General features: G+C 35.2%; 1 protein-coding gene and 1 long non-coding RNA gene across 3 annotated transcripts in view; one reads left to right on the forward strand and one right to left on the reverse strand.

Moving 5' to 3' along the window:
- Positions 1-16,287, forward strand: part of LOC121733860 — a 34,826-nt gene extending 18,539 nt beyond the window's left edge. Inside the window, exons 4-9 of one of the 2 annotated variants that reach the window (XM_042124246.1) lie at positions 2,357-2,470; positions 6,434-6,573; positions 7,638-7,754; positions 10,575-10,722; positions 11,788-12,916; positions 16,190-16,287. In XM_042124246.1, the coding sequence (XP_041980180.1) occupies positions 2,357-2,470; positions 6,434-6,573; positions 7,638-7,754; positions 10,575-10,722; positions 11,788-12,891 (1,623 nt within the window). In that variant the 3' untranslated portion in view covers positions 12,892-12,916; positions 16,190-16,287. The remainder of the gene's footprint in view (positions 1-2,356; positions 2,471-6,433; positions 6,574-7,637; positions 7,755-10,574; positions 10,723-11,787; positions 12,917-16,189) is intronic. The other variant, XM_042124248.1, reaches the window with a different exon arrangement.
- Positions 708-16,644, reverse strand: LOC121733865. The gene is made up of 3 exons (XR_006036623.1): positions 16,586-16,644; positions 6,473-6,479; positions 708-718 (listed from the first exon to the last, which is right to left on the reverse strand). It is a non-coding gene; the product is annotated as an uncharacterized LOC121733865 (long non-coding RNA).
- Between the last annotated feature and the right edge of the window lie 1,662 nt (positions 16,645-18,306).

An 18,306-nucleotide genomic window follows, 5' to 3' on the forward strand; every position in this document is an offset into this window, starting at 1 on the left:
TTTTATTGAAACCAGGCCAGTTACGCAGGAGTAATTTTATAGTGCCCAAGTGTGTGCGCAATACACAAGAGCACTCTCTATTCCTTTTACTCTCATAACCCAGTGGGACGGAAGACCGACACGACAGGCGCAGGACCGACTTTTTACTGTAGTCCATTCGATGCATGGATCATCTTATTTGTCAGACAATCAGGTGATCAGCCTGCATTGTCCTAACCAAACTTGGAAATATTTAACATGTTTCCAACGCGGGAATCGAACCCACGACCTCCGAGTCAAGAGCCACGCTCTTAACCACTGGACCACGGAGACGTAACGATATTAAAAATCCATGTGTGTACGATAAACCATTAATGATACAAAGAATATTAGAGAGGCTAAAAACTTTTATAAATGAGGCTGAGAGCAGAGAGATACTGAGAAATGTTGATAAAAACTAGGTAAAAACAAACTTCTGCTGCAAATAATATCACTTACTCAGCTGTGTGTAGTGTGACTGTGCCAGAGTTACATATAATGTCCCTCTTGGGAGATTTTGCAATTAGCTGTTTGAAGTCAATGACCGTCTCAGCCTGGAAATTTTATTGTTCTACCTCACAAGCCAGCAAAGAATGTAAAAAATGCTACAAAATTAAATATCACTATTATGTGATTACTTAGGTATCTCCATTCTAATTTCCACCTGTGGATAGCTTTAGAATCAAACAATATATAACATCTTCTGTAGTACAAAATGACACAGAATCACTTAGGTTTTAATTAATATAACAGTATTAATCAGGGTTTTAAAATCAATTAGTGCTACACGCCAGAAATATCTCCGTTAAAAGCTTTTAACTATAGTACAAAGTTGACTTTATGGGCGCTTCCCTTGCCAGGTAATTTCGTTTAAAGTACTTTAAAGTGTTTTACCTGATAGGTCTTTATAATAATAAAACTACCATCTTAATAGATTTGCTAAGGAAGCTATTTATTACGATTAAAATATGTTAGATTAAAAAGAACTATTAAGTAATTATTATGATTAAAATACTTTAATTAACGGTAATGAGACAGGCTGTTAATAATAATGATTATTTACAGCCTGCCTTTTAATTAAAACCTACTTATTATTATTTATACAGTAGGCATATCCTAATTCCTTATGTATATGAAAACCCATTTCGTGCTTTATAACGTTTACAAGATTCAATTTTAACCGACTTCCAAAAAGGAGCAGGTTATATGTTCGGCTGTGGAGATTTTTTATTTTTTTTTGTTTATAAGTAAGGTGTTATTGTAAAAAAATAATGAAAAGGGTACGTAAATGCGGTCCGAGAAAATTCTATAAATTGCATAAGTTCTTACTTGCAACTATAAACAAAGTGAAGTAATTTGACGTTCTCTTTAGTCTGATTCATTCGATACTTCCAGCCTCTAGGGTTGCCCTGTATTTCGACTACTGTTTGTACTAGAAAGTACAAACAGTATGGTTATAAAGCAACAAAGTGCTATAGTTAGTAGCCCTGGCTGATGGGTTTTCCACATCATAAAAATTAAAATATACAAGGACGCCGGTATATTTGACGACCTCTGTGGCTCAGTGCGTTGGTAGCTCAAGCCGGAGATCGCGGGTTCGAATCCCGCCGACGGAACAAAAAAGTTTTCAATGTTCCCGGGTCTGGATGTGTATTAAATATGTGTATAATGTAATAAAAATCTTAAATATATTATGTATAGTATAAAAGTATTAAATATATTTCCGTTGTCTGGTACCCGTAACACAAGTCCTTTAGGTAATTAGCACGGAGCCAGACTGACATCACACCATACGTCCATAGATATTATATTATTATTATAAAATAATAGTCTGTCCTTGTAGTAGCCAGTTTTTTCCTTTATTTGAATGTCGAATTATTACTAACTACTTTATCGAAGCCTTTAGTGTAAACATAATGAAAGCTAATTTGTAGTAGAGTTTAAGTTCTTACTTATTATGTTATGAATATAGAATAAATAATGAGAATATATTATGATGGATTATTTATAAGAATATATTAAGGCATAGATTACATTAAGTCATACTAAAACTGCGATTCATAGAGATTCTCAAACAAGAGTAAAGTGTTGCCAGAATATAAACATACAAACACTTCTAGTTTTGCAACCATTTATCATAGAATTATCTTCGGTTAAACAAGGACTTAAAACGATAGACACTCTAATTCTAGACAAACTGCTGTCGTCTTATTGAACATACTAATAAGTGTGATAATTAAACAGTATTTTCGCTAACACACCAGCTTCTGAAATTATTATACCAATATAATATAATGTGATAAGTACATAATTTAATACATTATTTATCACGTTTCAGGAAATCGATGAATATATAGCCAAAGCCAAAGACCAGGGTTACCACACCGTGCTGAATCTAGGCACGAAGGGTGTCAACTATGCCACCACTGTTATTATGCAGACTGCCATCAAGGTAAGAATAATATATTTTGATTATAATATTTATAATCTGTTTCCACATCGACGCCGCGAATCGCGATAAAGTTATTCCTTTTTCTCTCTATAATTGAGAGAGAGAGAGCGAGAGATATGTTGCATCTCGCCTAATAGAGATAACTAATAAGCGAGATACAAAATAAGTAATTTTTACTTCTATACCGATGTTACACTGCAAAAAATCGATAAAGCGAGATGCAACATAACGTTTTCTTGTTGGACACAATATGAGACAGCAAATGTGGCAAAAAATAATAGAGCGTGATGCAAGATATCGCTTCGCTGTTTCACATGAGACAGTAAATATGTTAGCCTCTTTTTCGCGGTTGGCAACTTCGGTGTGCAAATAGCCTTAGGTAAACGCATGTTTAAATGTCTATTAAAATCTAAATTGTTAATGTGACTGCAAAAAGGTAGAAAATAGCATATTTTGTATTTTTTGCAATACACTTAAACCTATAAACAAAAATACAACATTACATTAAAGATAAAATTTTACATTTTTAAATTACCTCTTGATTGAAATATTGCAGTTACAAGTTTATCACATTTACTTACATAAAAACTTCGTTTCATTTAACAAGCAAGGATTGCGGTTGTAACCCGTTAACTAAATTAATAGTCATTTCTAATTGTTGTTGCTGAGTAGCGAACGATGAACTAGATAAAAAAATACTCTTATGGCTTACTCAAACTAAAACTATACTGTAACTTATTAGTACGAGGTTTATGTTGTTTTAGTAAATTAGTTGTAGTGCTTTGTTTATCCAAGTAGAAGCTAACGGTCTTACTACAAAAGATTTAAACACCCGTTGAACAGTTGATTAGAGAAAAAATCAGTACAAAATGGTCTCAAAACAACTGTTCAACCGATGTTTAATCTTTTGCGGTAAGACCGTTAGAGTTTCCAATGTAAACCTAGAGGCTTATTTTTATCTAGATCACCGTAATTTTTTTGTTTTCACGATCTTGTGTGTAGCATGCTTGATCACGAAACACGAACACCGCTCGCGCTAGTCACAAAATGCTTGTAAATATTAATATAGAAAAGGCTTATAATATAGACCGATCGCAGAGCAGGTAGAAATGTGTTCGTTGACCCATACATCTCTTTCACTACCAAATATTGCATTGTTGTATCCATGGGAACGAGATAGCAAGATTATTTTGAGCGAATAAGAGAGGTAGCGATAGGACAATGGGTAAATACCTACGTGCTCTGCGACCGTACTCTAGCTACACAGCAAGCCGTTTCGTTATCATGCATACGCACATTCACTTATCCGTAACTTTTTTTTATTTTATTAACAAGCTTTTTTTAATTTCCTCCTACCCTCCCGACTCCCTAACCTTTTGAATTTAGAATCTCAACTTGCCAATTCAAGAAGACGGCGTTAGGCGAGCTATCGGTGACGTCACAGATTCGCCTCAGAGAGTCGAAAATGAGTACCAGAGATTCGAAGATAACTTAGGAGTAGTCGAAATAGTAGAATTGGACCCCGAAATCGATGTACCGGACGCCAGTGACCCAGACTATGTCCCGGAATCCTCGGCTCGAAGCCGCGGTGTACCTCGGAAAAGGAAGGTAGTTAAGGAAAAAAGACCAAGAAGTAAGTCAAGGGGCCGAAGAACTAGGAGTCAAGCGGCTAGTGAGGAAGTGACGGTCGACTGAACTGTGATTTAGTGCCTTAGTTTAGACCAAGTTCGTAGTTTAATGTTGGGTGTGTTCCCTTACCTAGGACAGTATACTGGCTAGTGCCATCTGACGTCTCGATAGCCAATCGAATCTCGTCTAATCGAACTGGTCAGTATACTGTTACGGCCCGAATAAACAAAGAAGAGAGTAGTGCCCGATTCCGAGGTATTTTGACAGTTTACATACTGTTTAGCACTTTTGATTGGCTGACGTCAAAACTGTAACTAATCAAAAAACCTGTTAAATACAAGTCATGTCAAGAAACCCCAGAAACTAGACATAACTAATTCATATTGCCATCGTTGTTTGTCTTCTTCGCTAATTAATAAGGACGGTTATAGTTTCGGAACACACTCATCTGTGGTACTTTTTGTTACATAGCTTTGGTAAATAAAAAGTAACATAGGTAAAATTAAGGTTGTAGGTAATAGGAATATTCCTTAATACCCTTTATGCGTTTTCTGTTTTTGTTGTTTTTCAAACCACATTTTCGTAACTTTTTCGAAGTTGTTTTCTTATAAACTTTTTATGTATAACCTCTATGTTTTCTGTCTGATAAGTATATTCCATAACCTGTAAATGATTTGACTTAAGTATAATAATTTTGTCAGTTTGATTTAATAGTTTGAGGCAGATGATTTAATGGATTAATAATGTGCTGCATGTTTGTCCAAACTTTTTACTTTTTAAACCGCTCTTTTTGGCTCCATCTTGATAAAATTTTATATTTTTACGCTTGAGTTACCTAATGTCACTACACTTGTTTTTTGTTTTAAAATCATAAGATTAATTTTAGAACAAACAAGTAATCTTACCTAATTGTCTTTTTCTAAATGAATTCTAAATTCAGAACTCAAAATTGGTGAGAGAGAAGTAAAAATCGCGCGTCTTTAAAAGCTTACACTTTATGTACTCACCATAGACTAAAATAAGACGGCATAATATTAGTTCAATTTTTATTTAAGGTGAAATGATCAGTGATTGGACAGTACTAGTCATTGGACAGAGCACAAAAACACAATATTAATTACATAAAGTTGCTTTAAAAACTACCTGTTTTTCTTTAAAATCAGGCGTTCTATTACTTTAAAAACAGGTAGTTTTTAAAGCAACCTTAATAAATATTATATTTTTGTGCTTTGTCCAATGACTAGTACTGCCCAATCACTAGTCATTTACCTTATGTATTTCTAGTAACTTATATGTCATTTTTGTTTCGTGTAATTTGGATAACGTTTTACGTAGGTCATGAATTAAAAACATATTTTTGTCTATGGTCGATTGAATGTTGTGTTCATAGCTTTATGCAACGTATGACTGATGTAGTTTTATATGTTTTGTAACTATAATAAATATATTTGTATTAAGTCGTTTATCCATTGCTTAATCGACACTTCACCACATTGGGTCTGGGCTCATAAGCCAATGAAAATTATGTAAGTAGCATTTTTCTTTTTTTTTTGCTAGCTAACCCTATTTGTAAGCATGTTAACTTTCCTAACACAAACGCCATATTAATTCAACACTTTAAATACACTGAGAATTGCACTGTGATAAATTTTATTATCTACAACGCCACTGATTGTGTTTCGTTCAAGGAAGCAAACATTTGACAAGTACCGATATAAAAACATAGTCTATTTGAGTTAAGATGTCATGTCAGCTGATTTCTACTGCGCAATGTGACCAATGACGCGTCCTTATCGACCACTGATTAAATTGCGTCTTTGGTCATAACTCATTATGAGTTATTAAAATATTATATGTATTATTATAAAGACGTTCCGTCATTGGTTTTTAAACTTGTAAAAACCTATACCCCCTCACTAATAAAAATATTTACACAGCGAATAATTGTTCTAGGTCTTTGTATATCAAGAAATCTTTCTTATGTGTCAGATAAACAGACATTGTCATACGCTACGCAAATATCTCTATTAGTAACAGGGATAGTAAATAACAGAGATGGCGAACTTTTTCGTATCGACGTGCACTTTTCTAAAGAAGTCTTGAACGTGACATTCAATTTTTGTTGTGAGTCGGTGCGTATTTCAAAATTTGTCTAATTTGGTGTTCACCATGTTATTGTAGAGGTGGATCTATAACCTTTATTTTAGTTTCGATACTAGTTTTGTGACCAGTAGCGTGCTCCTTTTATGTCACGTGCCACTGATGCCATTGGTTCGCCATCCCTGGTATACAACACAAATTATAAAATACTAATATTATGACGTCACGTTTCAGGGCGGCGGCGGTTTGGTTCAGCAGCTTCGCAAGAGCTACAGCCTGTCTGACCTGACTGAGTGTGATCCGCGCGACGAGAGAACTGACGAAGTCGACGATGTGCTGTCTGAACCGAGACTGTTACGACGTGCCATTAAAAGGTTGGTTAGAACTGAGTTTGGGAAAAATGTATGGTTATGTTGTACTAAAACTAACTTAAGACCCAATTTCACCAACGACTTAAAGTAATGCTCGAATTAGTATCACGTCAGCTCTTTCGATTTTCATATGAATGAAAGAGAGGAAATGACATTTTAACAAGCTGTTAACGCTAACAGACGTTGGTGAAATTAGGGCCTAAATAGGTAGCCCGCCCTGATTAGGGGAGACTTATGATTAGATGATATATGGTACCTATACCATATCAACTTTTATTCAAGAGGTTGGTAATTATATGTCGTAATAATTGATTGTCAGATCGGCTTTACATGTTATCCTGTGTGATGCTTAGTTATTATTCAAATTGATTGATTATAAAGGAGTGGTGGTACTAATAAGAATATGTCTGATAATTATTGCTACTAATAATACGTCAGGGTTTTAAATATGTTTGTAAGTATTAAAATTCGCTTCATATGGCATGGGTGATGGGATAATAAAACTAAAAAGCAACGCATCAAGTGCAAAAAGTGTTCTAGGGAAATATAAAGGTACAAGTTGGAAGCCGGCTACATGAAGCGGCAGCAGACGACGTGTCGTCGCGACACTACTGGTTTCTATGTCTTCTATGAAAAGTGTCGCTAGCTTCGGGTCGCTAGCTGCGAAGGGTATTTAATAGAAATACAGAGATACCAGTATTGTCGCTGCGACACGTCGTCTGCGGTTGCTTCATGTCGCTCGCTGCCAACCGGCACCTTAAGACAGAAAAGTTGTCAAAAGTCACTTGTGAGTTGTGGCCAATGTGCAAAGTTTCCACAGAACAGTGTTTTTAATATTTTTTATGATGCGAGCCGATTGGTATGAAAAAATATTTCGCGACCCCCTTTGCTTTTTTATCATGTTTAAAATTCTCCTACTTAATATATCGGTATATTTTATCATTATTTTTTTTACTTAAATATTTTTTTTAACCTCTGGCGGCTCCCCTACAGCTTTACGACCCACATGTAGAAAAACACTGGCATAGAATGATAGTTTAATTTGACATCATTGGTTGAAATTTTAGTGGGTACGCGGCCCGACGAAGCGCCTCAGAGTCTAACAGCAGACAACCAATGTACTTTCCCGAAGTCGATGTTGACGTAAGAACCACGAGGAATAGAATGGACGAGCCTGATTTTAGGTAATAGAAATTGTAATGTGGCAGATAAAATCGCTCACTTCACTGATTGTAGTTCGTTCGATGTCTTAAAAAAATCATGCACAAATTCATCCATAAAATATGTTTTTTAGGAAATCCTGTAGATTTTAAAAATTCCCTGCACTGAGTCCACGATTTTTTAAGTTAAAATGACGCTTAACACCACCTTTAATTATGAAAACTAAAAAAATAGTTTTATATCATAAATCTAACTATATCATAAAGCTTCCTTCTAACTTTATACATGTATGTAATTTAATATTGTATACTTATGAATTAATATCTAAAACAAAATTTATATTCTCCATAATATTATATCAGAAATTAAATACCCCAATCACATGTTTCACCGATAACCAAAATTATAACACTTACCGCCGTACTCAGAGACATTTAATTACGATTAACCTTAAATTTAATGAAGAGTATGACATAATGTATGGGGCTTATGTCAAAATTTTGAATTAATAACAATTAAGTAAATAATGTTCTACTCTGAGTGCGGCAGAAAGTCACCATAATTAAAGGCTATATTGATGGTTTCTGGGTTTGCATTACGCATATTAAGGGTCAATTTATACTAGCGCAGAGTCGAAGCGCATTGAAGCGAATTATTAAAACTGAACATTAACAAATTCAACCTTAAGAGGATACACCAGGGGCGAGAGAAATTGAAAATAGGTATTTGAAAATGTATTGCTGTCTCACCAATCTCAACCGCAGAGCGCGATAAAGACAACACGACAAAAGTTCTAATAAAAGAACAGAAAATCTTCGATTCTTTGTCCGCTGATTCCTTCTCCAAAACTCAACCGATTTAAGTACTTTTTTCATTAAGAATTAAAGCAAGGCTTGAGCTGTGTTCCTATGTTTTATTTTTTTTGTATATTTTAGCCAGTTTTGTTTTATGGGTGTTTGAACACAGAGGAAAATCTGGCCATTTTTTGGGTTTTTGGACGTTCTTATCTTTTTTATTAATAAAATTATGAAAAAAAAGAAAACATAGGGACATGCTAATAGTGGCCATAGATATTCAGGAAAAAATCATAACTCTACCGGCATTATCCAGGGAGGAAACAGGGGACAACGTTTGTATGGATAAACGGCGGTGTAGAATCCTCTTAACTCCAAAGCGTTAACACACATATTACTTCTGAGAATTTAAAAAGGCGCGCGCTTCCGTGCGCACTTTCGCGAATTCGCTTGACCACCGCTTTTTGGTGCGCACGTATTCTCGCGCATCCAAGCGCACACAAGCGAATCTACGCGTTATCACTGTGGGCACTCTGGCGAATCCGCGCGCATTCGCTCGACTTGTTGCGAATTCTACGCTTTGACGCGCTTCGACTCTGCGCTATTATGAATTGACCCTAAGTCGTTTTGACCCCAACTTGCACTTGCAACTCGCAACTTGTCTCTTTCTCTCGTCTACGAAAATAATACTATTGTGATCCTGTCGTGTGGGATACATTTTAGGGTTCCGTACCCAAAGGGTAAAAACGGGACACTATTACTGAGATTTCGATGTCTGTCCGTCTGTTTGTCTCCAGGCTGTATCTCAAGAACCTTTATAGCTGTACTTCTGAAATTTTCACAGATCGTGTATTTCTGTTGCCGCTATAACAACAAATACTAAAAACAAAATAAATTAAATATTTAAGGGGGGCTCCCATACAAGAAACGTAATTTTTTTGCTATTTTTTACTGGATATTAATAATGACAACAGGGGGCCACCTACAACCTCTTATAGCAGTATTATTTTAATCTTACTTTATGATTTCGTACCATCACCTTTTAAAAGTAAGATTACTTTATGATTGTTCCGTCAAGACGTTTTGTGACGTCATGTCCCGATATCATTCGCTCTCAGCGTACCAATGAGCTCCATTTTGACACCGTTTGACAGATGAGCATTATTACTTTAACGTCAAACTAGCGATCTTAAATCCGCTGTGAAATATCAACTTTTTTAAGATTGTTTTGCATTTTTTACTGTTTTTAAGTAAAATTATATTTGAAAATTGATTACGGTACGACTTTAAATTACGCATATTATGTGTTAACAAGAAAAGTCTTAACTTTATTTGTATTTAAAGTTAACCATTTACATAAAAAACGGCTTTTGTTTTGAGATAACCAATGAATTAAATATTTACGTACCTTCTATTTACCTTATAATAGAAAATATCGAAACAGTCTTCAAAGTCGCGCAACTCACACACCACTTAAAACTTTTTTGTTTTAGCGTACCACAACAACACTTCACGTCTTAATTGGGTTTCAGCATTGGTTTTTCAACAATTTCACTATTTGATTTAATTCTTATTCTTAACAATTTAGCGCTGAATCGGTTTAATTTATTGAAATATTTAGGTTTAGTACCATTCAAATTCTCTACAGTCACTAATAAGTTTTTTCTACATTTGTTTAGACTAATTAGACACTTCATTTGTTTACACAATCGTGTGAGAGTGACAAAAAGCTTTATAGCTGCTTATCTCGCTTCCACCCATAGCAAGATGTAAACAAATAATTTGATATCTTTCGTTCTTTCCCATCCCTAAGCCGGAATAAAACAGGATTGTTTTCATAGACTTTAAAAAGTTCATGGTACGAATCAAAGTAAGGTTATTGTAATCTTACAACAAAGTGTTCTGGAAACATGATAGTTTTAGGAAATCCAACCTGGCGGCCTACCACAAGGCCGCCAGGTAGGCACTTGATATTTGCACAAAGGCCTTAATTATGTCTAATTCAATAATTTTATAGTCATGCATGCTCTAATCCATGTAACTTTCCAGCCACATCAAGTCGACTGAAGACATCAGTTCGGGCTACTCGAGCGCGGAAAACTCTGCGTCGTTGACGCGCGCGGGCTCCATCGGCGCGCGGCGCGTGCGCACCTCGCGTACCACAGTCACTACCATCAAGCGCCCGCAGGCTGCTGAGGTCTGGTAACATTGGTTATAGTAGTGGCTTCCTTTCATATTTACTTTTCATATTAGGTATAACTAAGTGTACCTAGTAGGTACTACCTACCTACACTCTTTGAAATATAGTACAGAGTGTAACAAAACTAAGGGCCTGTTTCACCACTTCCTGATAAGTGCTGGATCTATTCTATCTATCCACAACTTTTTTGACAGATTCTCCATACTTGATCTGTCAAGTTAATTGTTGGATAGCCTATCCGGCACATATCAGGAAGTGGTGAAACAGGCCCTAAGTGTTATAAGTTTATAAGTTATAACCAATACTTTAGAGTTTAGGGTATATTCACTCCTTACTCTTTATGACTTATGTGTTTACTGTAATAGAAGCAGCTTTGAAAAAGTTACTGTTGATTTCTATAGGGCATAGGCTATAGTTTGACCAAATGTAGGTCTGCCATTTCCCTATGAATTAATTTCTTTCATGGTACTTTGTAACTCATGTTGTATTAACGTGTAGGATGTATTGGACTAAAATGATTGTTGGGGGTTGGTACTGATTCTTAGATAATGGTAAAGTATTACACTGCAAGATGTAGCAACTTATATCACCCAAAATTTTAACGATTATATTTCTAATGTCATATTTTTTATTCTAATAATAAAATAATCTAAAATGTTTGCAGTGTGATGCCTTGCCGCCAGCCCCAGCTTAATTTGACTTATGTGAACTGGAAAATGGGAAATTTTATAAACGTACAAAATAGGTACGTACTTGTGTAGAACTTAAGGGTATTTTATTCTTGTAACATTACTTAGTATGTAGATAAGTTGCCTTTGGATTACCCTGACAGCCACTATTTAGTTCTACACTTTCAAGTACGTTTTTATATACGTTTACTTATAATTAGTTGAAAATAAACACTGGAATTTAGTTGAAAGAAAGTGTCATAATATTCCATACTCTAAAAATGCATTTATTCTTTTAGGCTAAAGTCTGATTACTGCATTTAATATTATATTATGTAGGTATTTATGTATTTATGCTTATTTATGATTAGGACTCAAATACTTTTATTTAAAGGACAACGAAGTTATCATCGAGGAGTTGCAAGACATGGAGCCATTTGATTATTCCACCATGCCTTCTCTTATTGATTTGCAGTCACAGATATTCGTATCAAACACCATCCCACGATTTCTATATCAATACATCGGAGATCAAGTCAAAATATTACAAGTATTGAGCAATTCAGTACCTACAGATAGCCCTGTTAGTATTTCTGACTTAAAAGAGGATATAGAAATCAAATCTGACGGTACAGATAAATCTACAACGACAGAAGTAGCTACGACCGTTGATGTTCCTAACATTCCCAATGAATCACTTACTAAACCAATGGAAAATATAACAGACGATCAATTCAATAATACTACTGTTAAAGTGGATCCTGCAAATAAAAATTTAGGTGATAATAAAGAAAAAAATAAAGTAGAGGATGAAAAAAAAGATAGTACGCCCCCTGAAGAATCAATAGATTCTTCTAGTGTTTATACATCCGAACACGATAACGATTTCGAAGATGGCGACGACGAAGCGTCTTTTGGGACGCCCGATCCATCGCCAAAGAGTGAAAGAAAACACAAAGGTAAATATGGCAAAAACAAAGCTCCACCACCGCCTAAAATTACAGACGATAAGAAATCCACTGATGTAGTAACAGAAATAAAATCTGCCAATGAAGATATAAATAAAGTAGAATCTAAATCAAATATAGAAGTGCAAAATATTGAAAGAAGGAATTCGTTAGACGTGGGACGCGAAAGACAAAAGTCAAAATCGCCAGTAAGACAAAAAGACGGGTCTGCGTTTGGTAAGCTTTTACAACTGCCTGGAAAATTAGCGTTTTGGAACAAAGATTTGAAATCTGATGCTTCGAGTGAGGACGATGTAAGTCGTCAGTCTATTGAACGACAAATAGATGAATTCCAAAGTTGCGTGGACATTAGTAAATTGGCACCTACTAATGAGAATTTGGAGGATGTAAAAGTATTAAAGAATGAAATAATCGAAACGAGCGAAGAGCTACAGAAACTTATTGATGCGAAGTTACAAACGCATCCAGAGTACAAGTTCATACCGCTGCATGAAGAGATACCGTCAACATCAAAAAGTACTGATGTGTAGCCAACGTTTTAGTTGAAGCCAAATAGTATGTTGACTTTGTGTGACATTGCATGGATTTCTCAGTGAAAATAAACATGTTGTGTATTGGATATGAAATAATAATACTAATTGTTGATTGTTTTCTGATCATGAAATTATATTTTGAAATTGCTGGTGTTATAAAAATATTAATTACAAAAAAAATGTATTTACAGCGACATTTTGTAAATTTTTTTGGTCCTCGTTTGATAAGTTAGAGAAGACAAGACCTTTATAGCGTCCTTATTTTAGCGCCCGTGGCTTTTTTGTTCGTGAAGGACATAATATATTTTTATACTAGCTGTTGCCCGCGACTTCGTCAATAATAATATTATAGTAGTGTGTTTGCAGGCTGATATATCTCAAGCATCGCGCTAGCTAGAAAGTTAAAATTACAAAATATGTATGAACAAATATAAAAATTTAAAATATATCCTCCTCCTTTATTGAAAGTCGGTTAAAAGGTAGCCTAAGTTACTCCTTATTATATCTGCTATCTGCCGAAAAAAGTCCCGTTAAAATGGCCCCAGCCGTTTCAGAGATTAGCCGGAACAAACAGACAGACAAAAATTGTAAAAAGTGCTATTTTGGTATATGTGTTGCAGCCAACTGGTTTAAATAGCCGTTCAATCAAACAGCTAGTGACTGAACAACGTCATTCAATCACACGGCTATACGTCCTTTAGCCGACTTGTTGACTACAACGTTCAACACTACAGCTAGACGACGCCTAGCCAACTGGTTTAATGGCAAATTAACTATGGCGACCATGACGACGACGGCGACTATAGCTTAATATGACGTAATTTGGGAGAATAGGAAAACTTTTTGTATTTTATTGAAAGATTATTCTCGAATTAAGTTTAAGGGGTGACCAAAAGTTTAATGCAATAAGTAAAAATAAAAAATTCTGAGGCGTGTTTTGTGACGGTCGCCGGCTGCTGCCGCAGCACGCTCGCTGCGCTCGCTCGGCGCTGTGTTGTAGTCTAAGTTCTAACCTAACCTAACCAACTTTTGGACTTTCTGGATTGTTTTTGTTTTGACGAGGGGCTGTGCCCCCCGAGCCCTTTCGGGGGGGGCTGCGTCCATCCATTTCATAATCCCGTAATGTCTCCTCGAATATTTGTTGAAATTTTGATTCACTCGTATGTGCCTCCACAATTTTTGTCTCTTTAATAACACTTGTAACTTTCATTAACTACTTTCTTTCCGAAAAACAACCACAAACACCAACAAACACCTGTTAGTTGACGCCATATTGTAAATAAAACGCACCTAGCGCCGCAGCGGTGCGCGCTGAACTACTTCAATTAGACAGCGGCTTTTGAATCAGCTGTAGTGTTGGACGTTTTGAGCGACTAAAATGTTCAATATAAAAGCTAGACGTGTGATTGAATGGCGTTGTTCAGTCAAAGGGTTAGCTGTTTGATTGAACGGCTATTTAAACCAGTCGGCTGCGACATATGTACCGTATGTACATTCATATGCATGTAGTAAAAAACGGTTCTTTCAATATTACAAACAGACACTCTAATTTTATTTATATGTATAGATTATTTATATGTATGGATAAAACACTAACAGCCTAGCAGTTTTAAAATTATTGTTATGGACTACACAGGTTTATAATTTTATAGACAGTTGTAGTTGTATTTATAACATAAAGTTAATATACCTAGCGGAATAGAGCAACAATTTCGAGCTGTCAAACGAAACCGAAATTGGTTTTCATCTGTGTAAAAAGTATGTGTATATGTTATAGGCAAACTCCGAAGCTCCGGCGCTCCTAGGTTGGACTGGTCAATCCTCAGGTCAGACTGAATGACTTAGTCAAAGCCCAAACAAATGTAAATTTTCGGCCTTTGACTAAACAATTTTCGTCAAACCTGGGAGGGACTAACTTGGTCAGGCAAACGTCAAAACACAATTTTATTAAATCGGGGTTTGACGAGTCAAACTCCGATATAGGTATGTAGTGTCTTATCTTCGTATATTTGGAAGCATTTTATCATTTAAGCAGCTTTCAAGTCTTAACCGCTTAACTCTGCCAGTTCTGACACCTGATTGGTCAGCTTACGTGATTTTCACTTTTATATTTTAGATGCTTTGAGAGAATGCCGTGTGGCATTAGGCCCGCCTTTTGTACGATGTGCAATAAAGTATAAAATAAATAAATAAATGCTTTGGAATATACGGAGGTTAGTTTGTAAGATTAGGTAGGTATAAAAAATAACATTTTTAAAATTTTGATGTTTATTGTTTTAATAATTTCTTAAGTAATTAAAATGGAAAATTAATCATTTTTCTGGCATGGTGAGGCATTAACTTTAATGTTAATTGTTTTAATAATTTCTTAGGTAGTTAAAGTGGCAAATTAATCATTTTTCTGACATGGTGAGGCATTAATGTTAATGTTAATTGTTTTAATAAACTTCTTTATCCACGTTTTTAGTAACAACAACACCGTTTGATTCACTCATCTTCAATTTTACACAATTACACGCCCGCACGCTCAATGAACGAACATGAAATGACAAAACAATCGGTTCGAACACCGCGAGAGACATTATGAACCTGTTTAAACATGTTCAGATCAACGTTTGACCGAGTTTTGCAGTCGCTTCTAGGATTGACTAGGCCAAAACCGAAACAGAATAATTTACTTTCGACGTTTGACTGAAAAGTTAGGAGCTCCTGGGTTTGACTAAAAATACTTCAGGCAAAGAACGAAATTGAAATGTATTTCGGGGATCGCCTGACGGCTTTGGCCAAACCTAGGATAAACCAGTCCTTCCGCGAAGAGACTGTGTATCGGACTTTGACTATAACATATACACACTTACACAAGCATGATTGAACATGAATTCTATGAGATTAAATTGTCAACGTGCGGCACGTGCCGACTGGGCGTCAAAAAAAGAGTGCTACTGTCATGTATCACACATCTCTTTTTACCACGCAGTGTTACTGTTAGTGACATCTCTCTTGCTCAGGCCTGTTTCTCTATTCAGCTAGGTATATTAATAACTTTATGATTTATAATTATTTTAACTTGGATTTTAATATAAGTACAGACAACGCCATCTATGGTTTACTTTGTGTAATTTTCCAGTGTTAACTCATTTAGAACTAACGATTTAAGCATTATAACTATGCCTTAGCATGTTAACAACATTTGTTTTTACTAATTTGTTTGGAACTTGGTTTATACCTACCCTTTGTTACTATGTACAGTTTACACCTATTGTCTATTATCGCTTTCATTATAATTTTTTTTCAGGCCATGATGTCGGCATCGGCTACGATCCCTCGCACAAAGAAAGCCTCCAATAAAAGAAAAACTCAGTAAGAGAGCATACATCACATTAGGTGTTACCAATTTCAAGATGGCGGTTTGTAGCTATTCAGTTTGAATCTCAAAGCCAAGAGGCTAAAAATGGTGAGCCAGTTGAGAAATGAATGAGCCCTGAGGTAGCATTTTTGTATGCTAAATATTTTTTTATTTAAAAATTTATTCCTTCCTAAAGCCAGAGTTTTCGTTGAAAATCAAGTATGAAATATTGTAAATACTATAATTATATATTTTATTTGTAACAAAATAAATTAACCACTCAGACGCACTTACTTACTATGAATATCTATAATATAGTAATAATATTAATAATATCTATATGACGAGCTCAAGTCACAACTTAAGTTACCAATAGGTACCAAAGCATTAAATGCACAAATTATGCAGTGCTATAATATTATATTTATTATGAGAACTCAATTCTCAAAAATGTTGTTTTTGTAATAGTTAATACATGATCATATCTAATGAAATCAACATAGTATTAATTATGATTCGCATTCCTATGAGTTTGCATGTGATGTGTCAAATTATGACATGTATATTGTATAGGGATATAAAAATGCTAATATACAGGGTGATTCAGACATGATATCACTATGTGAAAAATATAATAATATTATGAAAGACTGTTCGAAATAAATGGCAGAAGAATGTTCGCTTAGGATAAACATTAGTTATCAGTTCCTTTCGTATTGCTTTTATTAATTAAACATTGGAAAATTTTAATTTCGCCAAAAATTGCCAAATCTTCGAACGAGTAGTGAAATTATTGTAAGATAGAAAATAGGTAAAATAAAGGCTAGTCGTTATTTATTTCAGCAAAGGACTTTATTTTACATAGTAGGAGCTGAAATAGGTTCATGTCAATAAAATATAATGTTTCCTTAAAGTTAAATATAATTTCGTTTTCTATTTTTTAAATGAATGTTACATTGTTAAACTTGTATAAATCTTAGTACTAGTAAAGAGGTCACAATAAATGTCACAAATCCATTGTATTGTTGGGGTTCTAGTTTTCGATAAGCACGTGTTATAAGGAAATCATAATAGGAAATGATCATGTTATCAAGAAAAAATATTATGGAAAATCCATCATGCATTTTAATTGTTGTAATAATATGTTAATGAATAATGTTGATAATGATTAAGGGGTATAATATTAGAAGTTAACAAAACTTCCACATTTCCTTCCGTAAATCGCTAGTTCTGTTTAAAAAGTAATGTCACATAATAAATGTAGGTCACATGCATCTTTAAGATAGTTTGCCAAAATTTGAAGGGAAGGCAGTGTTTGATTTTTAGGTATATTTGATGGGGCGCGGAGTGAGTGCATGTACGCTATTTGTAGATATTCATTGATCAGACGTGTCGTTATCGGTAACTATTGTAGTGGTATATTTTTTAAGTATTATACAGGATGTAACGAAACTAAGTGATAAATTATAATACTTTAGGTGTGTATGTCTCCCTTGTATAGAGTTCACTGAGTTTTTTTCATCTTTGTATTTTTTTTTAATGAAATAAGGGGGCAAACGAGCAAACGGGTCACCTGATGGTAAGCAACTTCCGTCGCCCATGGACACTCGCAGCATCAGAAGAGATGCAGGTGCGTTGCCGGCCTTCTAAGGGGTAATAGGGGAGGGTAGGGAAGGGAATAGGGGAGGGTATGGAAGGGAATAGGGGTGGGTACGGAAGAGAATAGGGGAGGGTACGGAAGGAAATAGGGGAGGATAGGGAAAGGAAAAGGGTAGGGGATTGGGCCTCCGGTAAACTCACTTACTCGGCGAAACACAGCGGAAGCGCTGTTTCACGCCGGTTTTCAAATTCATGAAGTGTGGTCACTTGCCCATATAGAAAAAATTGTTCTTTCAGCGTTGCTACTACATATACAGGGGTCAAACAGACCCTAAAGCTACGAATAATAAAAACTAAGGAAGAGTAAATGTGTCAAAAATTTTGTCCGTGAGTCTGCAAAATGTGACCCGAAATACATGCATACTTTATGCATGGATTTGGTACACAATTTTGTGTTTTTATACAAG

This window comes from Aricia agestis, chromosome 14 (genome assembly GCF_905147365.1).
Source record: "Aricia agestis chromosome 14, ilAriAges1.1, whole genome shotgun sequence".
Taxonomy (NCBI): domain Eukaryota; kingdom Metazoa; phylum Arthropoda; class Insecta; order Lepidoptera; family Lycaenidae; genus Aricia; species Aricia agestis.